At 44.3% G+C, this 644-nt stretch overlaps 1 protein-coding gene across 1 annotated transcript; it reads left to right on the forward strand.

Moving 5' to 3' along the window:
- Nucleotides 1-292: 292 nt before the first annotated feature.
- Nucleotides 293-644, forward strand: LOC143883496 (flowering-promoting factor 1-like protein 1). Its single transcript, XM_077386841.1, has one exon. It carries the CDS (start codon nucleotides 293-295, stop codon nucleotides 626-628), a length of 336 nt encoding a protein of 111 aa, XP_077242956.1. The 3' UTR covers nucleotides 629-644.

Consider the following 644-nt stretch of genomic DNA (forward strand, 5'->3'; position numbering starts at 1 on the left):
AATAAGGAAGTGGGCATTTAAGATTCCTTTGTAGGGCCACATGATTCTCTCCAATCCTACCCTACCGATGGTACGTGTGCCCTAAATCCGAGCCAGACAGCATCCTTGCACCCTAGTCATACTCACCCCATGGAGCCCAAAGACAAACAATGTCATAGACCTACTCTCTTTGGGCACTTCCCAAGCATCTTATCTTACTCCAAATTCCCTTTATATATAACCTTCAACTCTCCTTCCCTCTCCATCACCTTCACTCTCTCCTCCACTCTAAGAACAAAACCAAAGAAAAAAAATGTCTGGAGTTTGGGTTTTCAAGGACAACGTGATTCGCCTAGTCGAGAACCCGGCTTCGAATTCCTCCAATGGAAATCAACCTAACAATGTCCGACGCAAGGTCCTCGTTTGGACACCTACCAACGAAGTGATAACCTCTCACACATCTCTTGAGAGTAAGCTCGGTGGACTTGGGTGGGAGAGATATTCCGAGGATCCAAATATCCTTCAATTCCACAAGCAATCTTCAGTTCATCTCATCTCTATCCCTAGGGACTTTGCCAAGTTCAATTCGGTGCACATGTACGACATCGTGGTAAAAAATAAAGACAAATTCAGAGTTAAAGACATGTAGTTTAGTAGCAAAGTAG

This window comes from Tasmannia lanceolata, unplaced genomic scaffold, assembly GCF_043159265.1.
Source record: "Tasmannia lanceolata isolate RefF3 unplaced genomic scaffold, GAP_Taslan_0.1 ptg000008l, whole genome shotgun sequence".
In the NCBI taxonomy this organism is placed as follows: Eukaryota; Viridiplantae; Streptophyta; class Magnoliopsida; order Canellales; family Winteraceae; genus Tasmannia; species Tasmannia lanceolata.